Genomic DNA, 16,147 nt, shown 5'->3' on the forward strand with positions numbered 1-16,147 from the left:
GTTTTTCTTTCATTGAAAAATTTTGTAAGTGAATGCTTAGATATATACCTTTTGCTTTTTCAGGTGCCTTCTGGTCGGGTAGTAACAGTGGAAAGCACCCCTGCCCGATTACTGGGAGGACCTCTGGCTGATACAGATATTGCTCTTAAAAAACTCCCTATTCGTGGAGGAGCCCTACAAAAGGTGAAAGCAGTGAAAACTGTGAATGAGTCAAAGAAGAGTGTTCCTACATAAAATAATCTACAGGCATTCTGAAATAAATTTTGCTTATAGTTTTTTAGTTAAAAATATCTTTATAAACATAAAGCAAATATTTTAGTAAAATACTATGAAAAAATAAAAGTAAGCACATATAATTTATTTGTATTGAAAATACCTACATATAGCATCAGAAGAATTGTTATCAATTTCTTTGGAAAGATTACTAATTCTCTTAATTGAAATTGTAAAACATATTGTGTCAGTTAAAATCCTTTGGTTGCATGTGAACTACTCCATCTGTCTTAAGCCAATAAAAACTTTTACAGGCTCTATAGCTATCAAAACTAGGAGTCATTTAGACTGCAGGCATTGCTGCATCTAGGGACTGAAACTCTGTGAGGAGTATCTTCTCCTTCCCTAACAGTCCCTGAATTGTATTCTCCCGAGTTGATACCCAGCAGAGAAGAATACGTGCCTGTCTTTCAACAGTCTCTGCAACTGCCTCTGCATCTTGGGACCCTTGACTGGCCACATGCCCACTCCTGAGCCATTCACCATGACTTTGGCCAGATCAGTACTGCCTACTCCCAGAGCCAGAAGCAGGCTAACTCCAACCAAAATATATGGATGGGGTGGGAAAACAAGATATTGTTATCATATGTTAATATAAATACGGAGCAGCAAAAACATTTGCAACAAATTTGCTGGTCAAAGTAAAACATCGCTGTTATTAAAAGCAAATGTTGGGGCAGCCCCGGTGGCGCAGCGGTTTAGCGCCACCTGCAGCCCAGGGTGTGATCCTGGAGATCCGGATCGAGTCCCACATCCGGCTTCCTGCGTGGAGCTTGCTTCTCCCTCTGCCTGTGTCTCTGCCTCTCTCTCGCTCTCTCTGACTGAATAAATAAATAAATCTTTAAAAAAATAAAAATAAAAAAATAAAAGCAAATGTTATTCATGAGCTAAACAATAAAAATTTTTAAAAACGCAGATGGTTTTACTCTTAATACATAAATATGCAAACAAACTCTAATGCTACTTTTCTTCTTTAATGGGGAGGGGGAGGCGACAGTGAGGAAGTATCGTCCCCCCTTTGGTGTTGGAGGTATTTTACCAAAAAATAGGAGATAGATGCCTTAATGCTGGATGTAGAGCATAGTGTCTCCATATGCCATTAAGAGATTTCCATAGTCTGTCTCCATTCCCATCAACCCCCCCCCCCCCCCCCCCCCCCCAGGAAGCCACAAAGTTGAGTTCATGTCCAGGACTGTGAGAGACAAGATCTTGTTTTTTTAACTAGGGAAATATACTGGAATTTGAGTCTAGATTCTAGGCACATAGGCACACTCAACAGTGTACTGGTAAATGTGTAACAATCAGCTCTTCAAGGGGAAAATGCCCTCATTTGTAGTGTTTGCCAATTTAGATGGTATAAATACTCCCACTGTGACCAATTACAAGCAACCAATATAATGCTACTGAATGCAAAGTTGGGAAAACATGCATAAAATCCACTTTATCAAATAAAAGAGGGCTCCATCACCCCCCACTGAGCCCACCTTTTCCTACTTACTCCTTCATCCTCCTCTTCCTCTTTCCCTTCCCCCAACTCACATTCCTCAAGGAATTTTCTATTATCCCCATCTGTGAAGGTAGCATAATCTGCAATGAGGGGAGAAACTGCAGCTGTTGTTAATGTTCTAATTAGAATGAGTTGACAGTACACCATTAGCTAGCAGCTTCACATCCTGGCCCAGCAGCCCATTGTCCTTGCAGCCCACAGGTGTAGATAATGTATATCAGCTTACCAGGGAACTTTGCATCTCCTGAATCATTTTCTCTATCATCGCCACCACCAAGATACTGGAAGGTATATTTTGTTCCTCTTCCTCACAAGAAGCCCTACGCACAAAGATTCCATGAAAGAATAGTTACTGGGACAAAAACAGGCATGGATAGAGACATGCAATGATGAGATGACCATATGGAAAAGCACCAGATATACCTCAAGTATATCAGATACAGAATCAAGATAAAGTGTCCATGGCTAAGAACAATAAATCTTTGCATCATTTTGTAGACTATAAGCTCCTTTTCAGTTGTTAAGCTCCCTAAGGACAAGGTAGAAACCACATTTCATTCATTATTGAAACCAATAATACATCAGTAAATAAATTATTAAATAAGTGTGATGGCAGCCTCAGCTCCTGACAGCCTTTCCCTTGAGCTCTGCAAATGCTGCAAAGCCCTGAGCTCAAAAGGAAGATTCATCCAAATATTAAACACATAATGCCAAACACAGACATATTAAAGTAGTTGAAATGTATTTACTCCATCCAGTGATAGACCCTCTCTAAAATGGCAAGACATAAATACTATTACATTAACTAATACTTTTATTATTTTTTTAAAGATTTTATTTATTTATTTATTCATGATAGAGAGAGAGAAGCAGGCTCCATGCTGGGAACCCGACAGGGCACTCAATCCCCGGACTCCAGGATTGCGCCCTGAGCCAAAGGCAGGCACTAAACCACTGAGCCACCCAGGGATCCCAACTAATACTTTTATATAACTAATATGTAGAAATAGAATTGATATTACTTGGCTGAATATAATTTTTATATGTAGTACAACTTGATATCTCCAAACTGATTAGGGCTGACTACAATTAAAATAATCAGTGATATCTGTGGACCTTTCCCCTGTGCTGTGTAAATCTTACCCATCAGGAAAAGAAAAGGTAAAATAGGGCAGGTTGTTACTTAGCAGCCACTTAACAGTTGAAGAAATGTAAGTGGATGGAGGGTAGTGTTGCTTAATCCAGATACTTGCCCTTAGTAGACAGACAATGCATAGAGTTTGTATATTACAATTCCAGCCACCCTTGCAGTGAGCAAGTGAATAGGCCTGATAATGTCACTAATAGGTTTCTCCTCACACCCTGTGCTCCCACACCATTCCTGAGCCCACTTAGCCTATCCAGCCTGACTGAAAAGCAGAGAATATATTTCCCTTTCAGAAGTCAGCGGAGACAAAATTTCAAGCCCTCAAACTGAAACTTCTGCTAATAAAGTAAATGAAAAGAAACTCAAAAGAATAAAAATGGAGTTTAAGGAATATGGATGAAATGTTTTTCCATACACTTCAGTAGTGAGATTTTTACCACATGAGGGAGCTCATTCCATGATTAAACTGTTAGCCAGTTTTTGCTTAGATTGGATGAAAACCAGTGAATAATCAAGTGAATAATTCATTCATCTCATCCTCAGTCTGCCTTCTGGAGCACACAGTACGTTTCATATCACAGGTAACTATCATGTTCAGCCTAAGTCCTTTCAGGTCAAATATCCATTTTCTGTAACCATTCTTATTTAATTATTACAGACATTATATCTGGCCACCCCTTCTGAAGTGCCACAACTTGTTAATTTTCCTCTACACTATGACCAGACAAACTAAACAAAGATTTCCAAGTGTAGGAGGACTCATGAAGGACATAATGAAACTAGTTTTCCTTATTTTTGTACGCTTTCTGCCAACACAGTCTAAGCTTACTTAGACTTAAGCTTAGTTTAATTAGCAATTATGTTTCATAATTGTTTGTATTAAATTTACAGTCAAGGATGCTTTTTGAGAAAGAAAAAGGCAGCCCCTGACATTCAGGAATTGGCCTGGTATTATCAGGTCAAAATTCTACAGAAACACGTACTACTCAGATCTTAATTTCTAATAATATTCTCCAATAAAAGAAACCAGGGCTCCTGAGGAAATGGCTGGTTCCAGGGATGGGTGGAAAATCACAAGAAAAATCTAGAACATCCTATAGAGTTTCTGATGACCAAAGCTGGAACAATTTCAGAAACAAAATAAATAATGTAGTGTACTGGATTATAATCCAAAGTATAAATTTAAAAAGTCTGTAAGTCCCTAATATAAATAAATGATGAAAGAAAAGGAATGAAGGAAGTGGACGACGGGGAGGGAGTGAGTGTAGACAAATCTCCCATACGAAGAATTCCAGATACTTTATGTAGATATTCCCTCCTCAGTAGGTGGGACATAACTGCTCATACCCTTAACTGTGGGTTATGCTTATTGACTTGCTTCCAAAGAACACAGAGAAGAGAAAATAACATTACAGTGGAGAAACCTGGTATACACTACGTTAGCCAAGGTTAAACATCATCAGTGACAACTCATGTTGATGACATATGCCTTGATCTGAAGTATTGAGAAAAGTACTTTACATTTGCGGTCTTCATCTCAAAAAGCCTATAAACTCAGTCTAACCATGAGAAAAATAATCAGGCAAACCCAAATTGGATATTCTGCAACATACCTGACCAGTACTCAAAATTGTCAAGGTCATCTTCTTAGAGCCTAAGGAGACAAGATAACTCAATGTAAAGTGTCCTGGATGAGATTCTGGAACAGAAAAAGGACATCAGGGAAAAACTAGTGAAATCCAAATAAAATATGAAATTTGGTTAATAATTTATCATTATTAGATCATTAGTTATGACAAACATACCATACTAATGTAAGATGTTAACAATTGGAAAAAATAGGTGAAGAATATACAAGATCGCTCTGCACTATCCTTGCAACTTTTCTGCAAACTTAAAACTATTCTAAAATAAATAGTTTATTTTAAAGTTAAAAAATGATCTTTTGCCTCAGCTAGTCAGATGATTTTGAATAGGGCAAAAGAAAAATATATATTGTTCCCCACTCAACCACATCATGACCACCGTTTTTTAACTTATATTTTGATATCATAAAACTACTTTTGAATTATTATTTCCTACTGTACCTTTGTCCCGCTGCAATGGCAGCTCTGTGAGTCAAGGATTATTTAGCAGTGTACTTTCAAGCCCAGTGAGTTTTTGCTGAATGAATGAATAATGAAAAAAGAATAAATTTTCCATATGCAAATGACATGATTTGTGCCAAAAATTGTGAGGTGCGGAAGGGATTTTATTTATTTTTTAAGATTTTATTTATTTATTCATGAGAGATATACACACACACACACACACAGAGAGAGGCAGAGACACAAGGCAGAGGGAGAAGCCGGCTCCATGCAGGGGGCCCGACGTGGGACTCGATCCTGGGACTCCAGGATCATGCCCTGGGCCAAAGGCAGGAGCTAAACCGCTGAGCCACCCAGGGATCCCGGGGAGGGGATTTTAAACAGAATATGATATCTAAGTACCAGCAAAAAGGCTTAAGATCAACTGTTCTAAAACCAGAATGCTTGTTTTGGCCAATGTCCTTATTTTTACTATTTTTAATAATCCAATGTAGCCTGTAAATTCAACTAAGAGGATTAGAAATCCATTTCACAATTAACCCATTTTGGAAGGCTAACAAGTTTATTAGCACTAAAAAGTTCATCATTGCTGTAATAGAAATTGTTGTAACCACTATGGTGATGACAACTGGTTTTGTTTTTAGGCAAAAAAAAAAAAAAAAAAAAAAATTAGGCAAAAATTATCTGGTTTTGCCTTATGCCATTGAACTTTTGAGCTTTGATCATTTGCCCACAGGTTGTAAAAGAGAGAGATTCTCTAAGGAAAATCAATCCTTTGCCTCCATCTGTAGGAAATGAATTAGGCAACTTCTTGTGTATCTTTCTAGTCATTTGAATAAGAGAACACAGGACCTATTCTCAGCCAATTGATTTGAGGAGGTTAGGGATCTGTCCTTAATTGTCAAGATAAAATATTTTCAATGTGGGAATTCATTAGACTTACAAATTCATATTTATCTGCAACCAATTATTATGTAAACTCAAGTATATGAAATACTTGTAAAATAGTACTTGAAAGCTATGCAATCCATTCATTCTTCAGTATTGGAAATTCTTTAAAAATTCAAAAAAAAAATAAAACTACAAACATATTCTTAACCTGGGCTTCACAACCCCAAACCCCAAAATCATACACAAATGATTGACACTGTGTACATGTAACTCCTACTAAAGTGTCTATAACTTCATCAGAATTTCAAAGTGGTCCATAACTCAAAGGATGTCACACCCCCTCCACCCTTAAAAGTTTATTCTTGGGACGCCAGGGTGGCTCAGCGGTTGAGCGTCTGCCTTTGGCTCAGGGCATGATCCTGGGGTCCTGGGATCAAGTCCCGCATTGGGTGGGCTCTATGCATGGGGCCTGCTTCTCCCTCTGCCTGTGTCTCTGCCTCTCTCTGTGTGTTTCTCATGAATAAATAAATAAAATCTTAAAAAAAAAAAAAAAGTTTATTCTTGAATCAAGTAAAACTATCAGTGGCACACTTGTTCAGTGTTATTTTGGGGCTTTTAAAATGATTTATATTTAATTGAGTTTGGGCGTGCGGGCATCAGCTTTCATTGAAGGGAATCTAACATTGCCAGGATACTTGAAAACACAGTGCTGTATTCCATGGTTGCCATTATGAAAACCCATGATTTTTTTTTTAAGATTTATTTATTTATTTATGATAGACACAGAGAGAGAGAGAGAGAGAAGAAGAAGAAGAAGAAGAAGAAGAGACACAGGCAGGGGGAGAAGCCGGCTCCACGCCGGGAGCCTGATGCGGAACTCGATCCCCGGACTCCAGGATGGAGCCCCGAGCCAAAGGCAGGCGCCAAACCGCTGAGCCACCCAGGGATCCCCGAAAACCCAGGATTTTTATTGTTTCTTAGTCCTAGCAATTGCTGGGCTTCTCCTAAACATATAACATAACAAACATATAACCAAACATAACATGTTTGGTTTTTCTTATCAACGATGTGAATCTTGAAACTGCTCATGAGTCCTTCTTCACCTTGAGAAGTGGGACATTTAGACCAATTTACAGCTACTATTTTGTCAAAGGTACAGGTTTTTACAACATGCATTTGAGTGTATTAATCTAAACTACAACTGTATATTATTAGTTTCCTGTCTTCATTTTCTATCATATTAGTTTCCTCATCTACTTCATGCTATCCTATTGCTTGGCATATATTTTTAAAGCTTCATATCTGGGATCCCTGGGTGGTGCAGTGGTTTGGCGCTTGCCTTTGGCCCAGGGCGCGATCCTGGAGATCTGGGATCGAATCCCACATCAGGCTCCCGGTGCATGGAGCCTGTTTCTCCCTCTGCCTATGTCTCTGCCTCTCTCTCTGTCTCTCTGTGACTATCATAAATAAATAAAAATTAAAAAAAAAATAAAGCTTCATATCCTCTTTGGAATAAGATGTGAGATGTAAATAGGAAATAATAATTTAAAAAACTAAAGACAAAAATTCTACCAGACTGCCTTTAGTAAAACAAAGTTTATTACCTTTGTTATTCTTTTTAAAATATGAAGACAATAAAGGTGACAACATAAAAAAAATTAGTCCTTAACGTATAGAAAAACACTTTAATACATAGGATGGCTCAGTGATGAAATGTACATTTCAGAAGCCACTCAGTACACTACATCAAGATTAAATATTACTTTTTAGGACAATACTGGCATTAATTTTGGCACAGTTTTAAAGTCAACATTATGTATAAGATACCTTATAAAATTAGTTACAGCATTACTCCATTGACTACTGTATTTAAAAATATATTGCATTTGCATTTTAAATGCTTTTTTAAAGATGGTTTACAAAGATGCCTTCCAAATAAAAAATTATTGACAAATTATCTGAAAAGATGGAAATGCTAATTCAATAGCCATAAAGCTTTTACACGTCAAAAAAATACAGCTTTCATAAATATTGAAGAATTAGAAATAACAATTTTGATAAATACTACAGGAAATATTTGACCTCAGAAATACTGATAGAATTAAACTTTCAGGTTGATGTCACCTTGCTTGAGGTATTTTCCCATGTTCTCTCTCTTATACGTAAAATTCATGTTTTGTAAAATCCAGTCCTATAATATTAGAGAGGAGAAATTGTTAATACTTACTCTAATGTGACTCTTAATATTTCTTCCTTTTAAATAACCCTACTGAAAAAAAATTTTTAAAGCCTAACTATATGTCCTATGTTTAAAATTTCTTCAATAAATGTAATAGGAATAACTATAGTGTTAAATAGCTTTCTTATGAACTATTCATGGGGAAAATAAGGTAACAATTTTAATGATCTACCAAATGTATATGTAATAACATCTCAAGATCATTTAGATCTTGGGCAGCCCGGGTGGCTCAGCTGTTTAGCGCCACCTTCAGCCTAGGGCCTGGTCCTAGAGACAGACCCAGGATGGAGTACCACGTCAGGCTCCCTGCATGGAGCCTGCTTCTCCCTCTGCCTGTGTCTCTGTCTCTGTCTCTCTCTGTGTGTCTCTCATGAATAAATAAAATCTTAAAAAAAAAAATCATTTAGATCTCTATATCAGAGCCCCTCCAGTTGCTAAATAATATAAAAATGAAAATCAATTATATAAGAAAAAAATATGGCAAATTTGCTCACTTGTTGGCAAATAAGGATTAAATATTGAATTTTTAAGAAAACTAAACTGCTGTTCTCTTAAGTACACATTTAAATTACCTTCTGTTATCTTCTGTGGAAAATTATACTTGGGAGGCATCACCTGTCTTCTGCCCATTCCATGAGATCGTGAAAGCAAGCAGTCTATATACATGTCCCAGAAATCCTGAGCTATGCTTAAGAAGACATTATAATGTCTAGGCTGCTGGGATTTTTGCAAGAACAACATGAAATTCCAGAAAGCATCCACACTGTGCTGTATCTTGAGTTCCTTGAGATCTATCAGTGTCAAAGAGCAAGCATTCCAGCACCGGAAATCAATATCTTTCGTGATGCCGGGGCTGATGCTAGCAAGCACCCCCTTTTGAAATTCAAAATCAGCATTAATCAGACTGATCAGCATCATGCAGCCCAGTGGTAGGTAGAACCATCTTCTTGTGGCAAAACCCATATTCTATACAGGAAAAAACAACAAAAAACAAGGAATATATTTTTTAAGTTTTTATATCTTAATTTAAATTCAAGTTAGTTAATATACAGTGCTGCAATGGTTTCAGGGGCAGAAACCAGTGATTTATCACCAGTGCTCATCCCACCAAGTGCCCTCCTTAATGTCTATCACCCATTTACTTCACCTTCCTTCCAGCAACTTTCAGTTTGTTCTCTGTTTAAGGGTCTCATGGTTTGCCTCCCTCTCTGTCTTTATCTTATTTTAGTTTTCCTTTCCTTTCCAGTGTTCATCTGTTTCTTTTAAAAAGAATATATTTTTAAGTAAAAAAGAAAATTATTCAATCACTTAATGATCTGCTTAAGCCTAAAAATTTGTAAATACATATATATTTGGTTTTGATCAAGCCAAATTTGCCTACTACGTATTGGTTGGTTTTCCTCTAACTTGCCAACTCTCAGACCTTTCTTTGAAAAAATAGTTACAACTTGTTTACCAACCTTCTGATGAAGTCTTCTGGGGCCACTGAAATCCAAAACATATTTATAACAATGTGATGGATTCATTTCATAACAGACTTTTAGAGCTGAAAGAAATCTTTCAAAGCATGTGCTCCAACCTTCTCCCTTTACAAACTAGAAAAGTTCTTATGATATGGCTCTGCAAGTTCTCAGGTCTCCTCTCTCTCCCTATCCAAGACTCCTACCACAACGCATTCCAACTAAGGGGATCAGAATGGAGCCCATTCTATGTGTAACCATGAGACAAGGGTGTTCACTCATTTTTTTTTTTAATTTAGATGTTACCAATCTATTAGCCCAAATGGTGCTGAATGCTCAAACACTAAGTTTCAAAGTTACTGATGCTTCTTACATTTATTCATTGCAAAATATTTGTTATGCACTGATGCCTAGTAGGTCCCTGGCTTTTCTCAGGTTGTTCCGACCTGTTTGGAGAAGATTACATACATACCTGAAGGAGCACGAAGACAATAAAGGTAATATAACTAATAAGATATAGTGCAGGGCCAATGGCATTCGGCAAAATCTTGGCATTCTCTAATGCTTCTTTGTACAAGTTTCCCTGCCAACTAACTGAACACTCAGCACACTGGCTACATAAGTGGAAGTCAAGGACTAAATTGGCTTTGAATTGCCACAGACCTACTATTCCAGGATGGCCCTGGAAATGTCCCTGACACAACCTTGACAGCCTGGATAGAGGAGTGGAGGGGAGAGGGCGCAGATCCAGAAGACTTAGCACCTCCTTACTGATCTACGGCTGACACCTTCCCTAAAATAAGTTAGGATGAAGAGACAAAAGAAACCAATTTAAACTTGTTATTCGGGTCGTTTCGCATCGTCGAAAACTGATCCCTCCAAAATGAGCTGCGAGTACCAATTTATGATATGAGTCCTAAAAGAAAAGGATTGGGCGGGGCCTGAGATTGTCTCCCACAAGAGTTTCGGGCTACCGTCCTGAGCCGCGCCCTCCGGGGGCGGTCATCTGGGCTGGGAAGAGCGAGCCCGAGCGCGGATCCAGTACCTCTCCCGCGCCGAGGCGCGCGTGCAGCGCGGTGTCCCGCGTGCGCTGCGCTGGCTCGGGGTCGCAGGCGGCTCCCACCTCGGGGGGACAAGAGGTCTCGGCGAGGGCTCCCGACGACTCCCGGACTTCCCAGCTCCCACCCCCTGCCCAGCCTGACCCACCTCCGGAGGCAGGCGAAAGTGGGGAGCGGCGATCCTCCACGGGCGTCCAGAGCGCTTGGAACTCGTCCTGTGCTGAAGTGTGCGGAGTGCGCGGCGCTCCGGGGCGGGGAGGCTCCGGGGCGGGGAGGCTCCGGGGCGGGGAGGCTCCGGGGCGGGGAGGCTCCGGGGCTGGAGGTTCCGGCTCGCCGAGGGCGGCGCTTCGGGCTCTGCGGTGGCCTCGCGGGTGGCGCCGCGGTCAGACCCGCAGTCCGAACCACGCTCTTTTTCTAGAGAAAGAGTGAGGGGGCAGAAAGTGGGTGGCCGTTCTCCCGAGGCCCAGCCCTCTGCTTGCCCACCTTCCCAGACCCGAGACCCACTGGACCCGCCACGCCCTGCACTGGCTCGCTGCTATCTTGCTCTTCTCTGAATTTCTCGAAATTACAGCGGCTCAGGTCTTCCTCACTCTCTTCCTTACTTACTTTATTTCTCAGAAAATCCATCAAAGCAGTCAGTCTACTATATACGAAAGGTATCTCCTCCCTCCATCCTCCCAGCCCTATTCTACTATCCAGAGAAAAACTTCCATAAGGCTTATGGACCCTATGAAAATGAACTTCCTTGATGAGTTCTAACCTCTAACTAAGTGCCATTTAAATTATTAATACCAACACATACACACCTGCAACATACCTTCCCTTCGACCTAAATACACACTGTTTAACTCTGAGAGGTTTCTTTAGCATTTGGTAGAATGAAGATTCAGGGCAAGTCCCTTAAATATCTATCTGTATATTATGCATCAATTTTAGCCTTGACACATCATTTGGACTATCTTTATGTTTAAGTCTATCTTCTATGCCCAAATCCCAATAGCAATCTTCACATGGAACTGTATGGGAAAATCAACCCAAAGCTAGTTGCCCTATCCCCACTTACCCTTAGGCAGATCACCCTTTCCTCATGGTCTTTTGAGCTGGAATGTTGAGACTACTGGCCAAACTCAACAGCCCAATTTCCCAGTAGCTGTCCTCCCTAAAGTCCACTTCTCCTAGCCCTATCACTCTTCAAAGCTCCACTCTTCCCTCCTCCACATATGTCATAATCATCATTAGCTCTGCCCTGACAATTCCTTTCCATGTCCCTTCCAACTCTAGGACCAGCTCCTCTACAAAACAGAACTGAGAAGTGATTCCTTTGCTCTGTTAAAGTAGAATGCACACAAATCCATCTCACACCAGGTTTTCTTCAGCTCTAGGTTTCTGGGCATTTCAGTCCACTATTAATCACAGATTCTTAGCAGAGTTAGCAGAGACATTGAAGGTGACCTAATCCAACATCCAGAATCCCTTCTGAAGCTTGAACCCCTCCCTCTACCAAAGCTGTTGTCCAATTTGACTCGATCTTGGGCATTCCACTGCTATAAAGTAAGCAAGGGACGTAAATCAGCAATTCATAGGAGAGTAATAACTAAAATCTAGTATATATAAGACAAGATGTTCATCCTCAAATAATACATTGTTTTTTCTAATTAAAGTTTAACAAAAATTGAAGCATTTGATATTACACAATGTGAATTATACAATTATACGATATAAATTATACAATTTGATATTATACAATGCAAATTTTTGAGAAAATGAACACTTTCATGTGAGTTTGAGAAGAATGTCAGCCAGTAAGCATAATCACCATGGAAGAAAACTGACATAATTTTTTCCATCTTAAAATGATCCAGGAATTCTTGGTATCTACCATCAAGTCAATGACAGAAAATACCTACTATGTGACTGATTTCTCTCCAGGGTCCATTGCTACATTATAAATATGTGTGACATATTTGACATCATATGACAAATGATGACAAACATATCATTGTTGGGTAATCAAGAAAGTGACACCTCCAAAGAAAGAAGAAGGGAAGAGAGGGAATGGAGAAGAATCAAAAAATAAGGAAAAGGAGGAAGAGGAAAAAACAGAAGGAGGATAAAAAGAGATATGGATAGTAAATTTCAAATTTGTTAATTGATAAATACATATATATGGTAAAAGGTGAGATACAGATATTGAATTTACACTTTGGAAAGTTGTTAAATATGTATGGTAAAATTTCTTGGGTAATTTCTAAATGACAGAAGTAAAGAACACAACTTTTGAACAGGTAGAAAATAAAAACTGAATAAACAAAAACAAATTGATATGTGAGCAGTGTAGGTGGAATTGCTCTGTGCTTTGCAGCAAGCTGCATTTTTGTCTTCTGAGTCATCTGGGGTTGGCTGACTTTTCTCCTGATTCTAACATGACCCACTGTTACAGTGAACAGGCCATTCCAGGCCCTTCCTCCTGGAGGATCCAGAGAACTTCCAGAAGCAGAAGGCTACTCTACTGTTCTAAAAAGGAGTGGCATCTTTTCAGCCATGAAGCTTATTGTTGAAATTTTTTTTTTTTAAGATTTTATTTATTCATGAGAGACACAGAAAGAGAGAGGCAGAGGGAGAAGCAGGCTCCATGCAGGGAACCTGATGCACGGACTCGATCTGGAGCCTCCAGGATCATGCCCTGGGCTGAAGGCAGCACTAAACCACTGAGCCACCCAGGCTGCCCATGCACCTCTTCTTAGGTGTGGTGCTGACTCTGCTCTCTGTCTTTATTGGACTAATAGAATCTCTTGGGGGCTTAGTGGAGAGCCCATTGCCTGGGAGCTCCTGGACCACCAGAGGTCAACTACCTAGCACAGAGCCCCCAAGCATGTTCCAGATCATCCATCTAGAAGGGTGTGGATAAGATCTCCTTCCACCAGCTATAACCTTGGATCACTGCCCTAAGCATGTCCAGCCAGGTTTCAAGCTCCTGGGCAGCCCAGCTCAGAGCATCAGTGTTATCAGAACTGTTAACAGGCCCTTGAAGGGCCTCTCCATCTGGTTGCTCCTTGTCCTGGAGAGAGCCTGTATATATATATTTTTTAATATTCTACGTATTATTTGAGACACACACACACACACACAGCGAAAGAGATAACAAGAAAGAGGAAGCTTTCTCTCTCTCTCTAAAATAAATAAATACATATTTTTTAAAAATAAATGAATTATAATGGCAAATATGAAATATTTCGAACTGTATGATATTAAAAACATGCCATACCAAAACCTGTGAGAAGTCATTCAAATCATCATTAGAAGAAAGCATCTTTAAATATTTGTGGCAAAAAGGAAAACAGGCTATGAATTAATGATACAAGCAACCAAATTTAAAAGTTTGAAGAGAAATAACAGAATAAATACTCCCAAAGGATAAGAAATTTTATAAAAGTACACATTAGTGAGCTAGGGGGAAAAAGTTGATTCTTTTTAGAAAGAATAATAAAATAGACATCTGTTAAGAATGATCAAAAAAAGAAAATGAAAGAAGGTACAAATAATATTAGGAGAAATGGTATATATTTTACTTATAGATATAGAAAGGATTAAAAATATGAAGCTATGAAGAACTATGATATACAATAAATTTGAAAACTTAAATGAAATTAATAAATTGTAGAAAAATATATTTATAAAATTCGTATAAGAATGCAAAACCTGAATAGTCAATGACATTTAAAGACCATGAATCGGGGGATCCCTGGGTGGCGCAGCGGTTTGGCGCCTGCCTTTGGCCCCGGGCGCGATCCTGGAGACGCGGGATCGAATCCCACATCAGGCTCCCGGTGCATGGAGCCTGCTTCTCCCTCTGCCTCTCTCTCTCTCTCTCTCTCTCTGTGACTATCATAAAAAAAATAAAATAAAGACCTTGAATCTTCCTATTGGAAAAAAAATCAAGCCCATATGATTTTACAGTCAACTTTCAAGGATAAACTATTTCCTGAAAATTAAAAAAAAGATAAAGCCCCTAAACTCACTCTATTATACCAAAGTGAAAAGATAATGTAAACAAGACTAAAGACACAAGCCATCTCACCAATAAATACAGATTTAAAAAAACATCCCGGAGGCCCCTGGCTGCCTCAGTTGGTAGAACATGGAACTCTTGATCTCCTGGGTTGTAAGTTTGAACCCCACATTGGGTATAGAAATTACTTTAAAATCTTTTTTTTTAAAGATTTTATTTATTTATTCATAAGAGACACACAGAGAGAGAGCAAGGTAGAGACACAGGCAGAGGGAGAAGCAGGCTCCATGAAGGGAGCCCGACATGGGACTCGATCGCGGGGCTCCAGGATCACGCCCTGGGCTGAAGGCGGCGCTAAACCGCTGAGCCACCCGGGCTGCCAGACTTTAAAATCTTAAAGAGAAAAAACCCTAAACAAAATATTAGCAAACCAAATTTAGCAGGATTTATAAAAATACACATCAGTGTCAAGTACAAATACCACAATAGAAAAATGAGCAAGGGATCCCTGGGTGGCGCAGCGGTTTAGCGCCTGCCTTTGGCCCAGGGCGCGATCCTAGAGACCCGGGATCGAATCCCACGTCCCGGTGCATGGAGCCTGCTTCTCCCTCTGCCTCTCTCTCTCTGCGTGTGACTATCATAAATAAATAAAAATTTAAAAAAAAAGAAAAATGAGCAAAGGGCAGCCCTGGTGGCGCAGCGGTTTAGCGCCGCCTGCAGCCTGGGGTGCAATCCTGGAGACCCGGAATCGAGTCCCACATCAGGCATCCTGTATGGAGCCTGCTTCTCTCTCTGCTTGTGTTTCTGCCTCTGTGTGTGTGTGTGTGTGTGTGTGTGTGTGTCTCTATGAATAAATAAACAAAATCTAATAAATAAATCTAATAAATAAATAAATCTAATAAATAAAATCTAATAAATAAACAAAATCTAATAAACAAAAAACTAATACTAACCAGGATGTAAAAATAAAGAAGTCTAACAATATCAATCAACTACTGGTAAACATATAAAGTACTCTGACTAATAGAGTCTTCCAGAAACACATTGGAAAAAAATACATATATACATGTAACTTTATATATTGAAAGAGATTTATTATAAGGAATTACCTCATGTGATTATGGAGGCTGGTAAGTCTTATGATCGGCCTCCTACAAGCTGGTGACCCAGGAAATCTGGTGGTGTAGTTTCAGTCCAAGTCCAAAGGCCTGAGAATCATTGGGGTTAGTATGAATCCAAGGGAAAGAAAAAAACAAACAAACATGTGTCATCTCAATCTGTCAGGAAGAGAGAGCAAATTCTCCCTCACTAGGCTTTTTTGTTCTATTTAGGCCCCCAATAGATCTCCACCAGCTCTGAAGAAGGCAACCTTCTTTGCTATTTACCAATTCAAATGCTAATCTCTCTAAGAACTCTCTAGAATATACTCACCCAGAAATTCCATTTAACAAAATATCAAGTTTAATCATATAGTTA

General features: G+C 39.3%; 2 protein-coding genes across 8 annotated transcripts in view; one reads left to right on the plus strand and one right to left on the minus strand.

The window, feature by feature from the left end:
• The window catches only part of CFAP69 (cilia and flagella associated protein 69), a 90,232-nt gene extending 89,177 nt beyond the window's left edge, over positions 1-1,055 (plus strand). For 4 of the 6 annotated variants that reach the window (XM_041727948.1, XM_041727947.1, XM_041727951.1 and 1 more), the window contains 2 exons: positions 64-183; positions 691-1,055. In XM_041727948.1, the coding sequence (XP_041583882.1) occupies positions 64-183; positions 691-747 (177 nt within the window). In that variant the 3' untranslated portion in view covers positions 748-1,055. Of the gene's footprint in view, positions 1-63 lie in introns of all 6 variants that reach the window. The other 2 variants (XM_041727950.1, XM_041727952.1) reach the window with 1 other exon arrangement.
• A 459-nt stretch (positions 1,056-1,514) lies between these two features.
• On the minus strand, positions 1,515-11,734 carry FAM237B (family with sequence similarity 237 member B). 2 transcript variants are annotated; one of them, XM_041728069.1, is made up of 6 exons: positions 11,726-11,734; positions 10,811-11,076; positions 8,717-9,110; positions 4,541-4,626; positions 2,007-2,100; positions 1,515-1,860 (listed from the first exon to the last, which is right to left on the minus strand). In XM_041728069.1, the coding sequence occupies exons 3-5, from the start codon at positions 9,105-9,107 to the stop codon at positions 2,089-2,091; spliced, it is 489 nt and encodes a 162-aa protein (XP_041584003.1). In that variant the 5' UTR covers positions 9,108-9,110; positions 10,811-11,076; positions 11,726-11,734; the 3' UTR covers positions 1,515-1,860; positions 2,007-2,088. The 2 variants fall into 2 exon arrangements, with proteins under 2 accessions (XP_041584003.1, XP_041584004.1); XM_041728070.1 differs by lacking the exons at positions 1,515-1,860; positions 2,007-2,100; positions 4,541-4,626; positions 11,726-11,734 and adding an exon at positions 7,504-8,096 and having other exon boundaries at positions 10,811-11,124.
• Between the last annotated feature and the right edge of the window lie 4,413 nt (positions 11,735-16,147).

Source organism: Vulpes lagopus, chromosome 13, assembly GCF_018345385.1.
Source record: "Vulpes lagopus strain Blue_001 chromosome 13, ASM1834538v1, whole genome shotgun sequence".
NCBI lineage: Eukaryota > Metazoa > Chordata > Mammalia > Carnivora > Canidae > Vulpes > Vulpes lagopus.